At 41.9% G+C, this 2,623-nt stretch overlaps 1 protein-coding gene across 1 annotated transcript; it reads left to right on the forward strand.

Annotated features, from left to right (window-relative positions):
- The first annotated feature begins 271 nt into the window (after nucleotides 1–271).
- twist1b (twist family bHLH transcription factor 1b) lies at nucleotides 272–1,743 on the forward strand. Its single transcript, XM_040118096.1, has 2 exons — nucleotides 272–934; nucleotides 1,153–1,743. The coding sequence occupies exon 1, from the start codon at nucleotides 402–404 to the stop codon at nucleotides 906–908; it is 507 nt and encodes a 168-aa protein (XP_039974030.1). The 5' UTR covers nucleotides 272–401; the 3' UTR covers nucleotides 909–934; nucleotides 1,153–1,743.
- Nucleotides 1,744–2,623: the final 880 nt, after the last annotated feature.

Raw genomic sequence — 2,623 nt, forward strand, 5'->3', positions numbered from 1 at the left:
CCGCACTCATAATGATTCATGTTGAATGTAGGCTATATTTTGGTTGCTTTAGAAATAATAGTGTAATATTGTGAAATAGCAGTGTTGCCCAGTTACTTTTCCCAATTCTGACTTTGTATTAAGAGCCTTTCTGAGTGTTCCTTGGATGCTCCCACCCCTTGCCTCACGTAATTCATCTTCTTGGCCAATCCTGTCCCTCCCCAAAAAGTTTACGCCATGCAGCCTATAAGAACTGCCTAAGTTTCTCAAGTATCAGAAAAGACTTGTCCTCCCAGGAACCCATCTATGGATACTTTGGTGTCTTCAAAGCCACATAGACCTACAAGTGGACTAATTCTTTGACTTCATGAGAGGGAAATAAGTTTGTGGACACTTTCTGGCCGCCATCTACCCAAGTGGAGATGTCTGAGGAAAATATGGGGGAAGAGTCGAGCAGCTCCCCTGTCTCTCCTGTGGACAGCCTGAGCAACAGCGAGGGGGAGCTGGACAGACAACCGAAGAGATGTGGGAGGAAGAGGAGACCGAGCAGGAAGAACGGGGAGGACTCAGATAGCCCGACCCCTGGGAAAAGAGGGAAGAAGTCCAGCAGCAGCAGCCCCCAGTCTTTCGAGGAGCTCCAGTCGCAGCGGGTCATGGCCAACGTCCGGGAGCGACAGAGGACCCAGTCTCTCAACGAGGCGTTCGCGGCTTTGCGGAAAATTATCCCCACTTTGCCCTCGGACAAGCTCAGCAAAATACAGACCCTAAAACTTGCAGCCAGATACATCGACTTCCTCTGCCAGGTGCTGCAGAGCGACGAGCTGGACTCCAAAATGTCAAGCTGTAGTTATGTGGCTCACGAGAGGCTGAGCTACGCCTTCTCCGTGTGGAGGATGGAGGGCGCTTGGTCCATGTCAACATCTCACTAGCGTCTGGAGAAATCGTGCCCAAAATGGTACGCTTGGTTCGTCAAGAGAACTGCATGACCCCAGACTTACGCTGTGGAAAAAAAAGAACCCTATAGAAAATATGTTTACTGTGGCTGTCCTGTGGCCTAATGCAACCTACGAGGCCAGCAATCTGACACTGTGTTCTTCTGTACGATTGTTTTGTTTTTTTTTTGTTCTCTTTGCAGAGTTTGGTGATAATTTTAACGCCTTATCTGACCCACAGGTGACTGCTGAATCTACTTATCACATTCTGACGGGACAAACCTGGAGTCCAATGCTGGATACATGGGATCACTCTATTTAAACCAAAGACGACAGAGGGTCTGGGGATCTTTTTTTTTTGCAGAGGCCCGACAGGGACTTGCGACCGTGTGTTAGCGCCATACACCCCATTCCGATGTGTTTTCATGTTGTCGACGACGAATGTTGAAAATATCAAGTGTTTTTAAAGCGCAGATTTTTTTTTTTTTTTTTTTTTTTTTACTGCATGCCTTTGTACTTATTTCTGCGTGGGTCGAAGTGCATTATTGAAGCAGTTGTCTCAGTTTGGGTTTTTTTTCGTTTTCCTTTTTTATTTTTATTTTTTTTGTTTTTTTTGTTTTTTGGTGTGAGACTGTCAACTGGTGGTGTAGCTCACATTACATGACTGACTGTGTGGATCTAACCTGTGCAAAAAAAAAAAAAAAAAAATATCAGAATGCATTTATTTATTTATTGGTGAAACGTGTTACATTGAGGAATGCACCCTGTGTCCGAAATACAAATACATTCCTATTTTTTATTATCGTTTTTGTAAATGTTTGTATATTTTTTTGCATTAAAGAAAATGAGGATGAAATTGATGAATGTCTTTTTTTTTTTTTAATGTCACTGCTGATTAAAGTGTGAATCTAGTTTAATGACAGACGGATGAAGAGGCCAACATTTAAACAACATACACAGAAATTTGATGACTAATGTAAATTTTGCATTAAATGACAAAAAAAATTCTTCTGTACATATATGTACTGGAATATATTTCACATACACATTGATGACAAAAGTTTCCACAATACCGCCAGTCACTTGAGAAAACACGTCGGTTATTATTGGCTCGAGTAAAAGCTTTGGAGAAACGTGCAGCTATTTTTTTTTGTCATATTGTTACACATCCAAAAAGAAATTTCATCCCTTGTTTATAACTAAAACCATTTAAGGAAAGTCCAGTATTTACACAGAATTTAAACGTGAAAAAGTTGTACTGCCGCAAAAAAAAAAAAAAAAAAAAAAAAAGATCTGGTGTAGAAAGAAGAATTCATAAATCGAGCTAAAACTCCATTTTTAATTAAAGTTTAAAAGCCCTATGGAGTCTCCCACTCTCTCTTTTCCTGGCTGTGTTTAGAGTTGGATTAAGGTCCGGGCCTGAAACTCTCCATTATGAGTAAATAAATTGTACTGGGGTCATGTCAACCTGCTCTTAGGTCCACGCTGCAGTCTTTCCTGCGCCCGAAGCTTACAAAATAGTGGTGCGTGTTATTCGGGAATCTGCAGACATTGTGTCAATAAAGACGGTCGGGCACGACCTTCTTCAATCGTCCAGGCATTCTACTGCGGCACAGCGACGCCTGTCACGCTGACAACGATAAACAACATTTAGATCATTCGAGGGATTATCGGATCTGTTATACGGACGGTAACAGTGATTTTGCTGATCT

Source organism: Xiphias gladius, chromosome 22, assembly GCF_016859285.1.
Source record: "Xiphias gladius isolate SHS-SW01 ecotype Sanya breed wild chromosome 22, ASM1685928v1, whole genome shotgun sequence".
NCBI lineage: Eukaryota > Metazoa > Chordata > Actinopteri > Istiophoriformes > Xiphiidae > Xiphias > Xiphias gladius.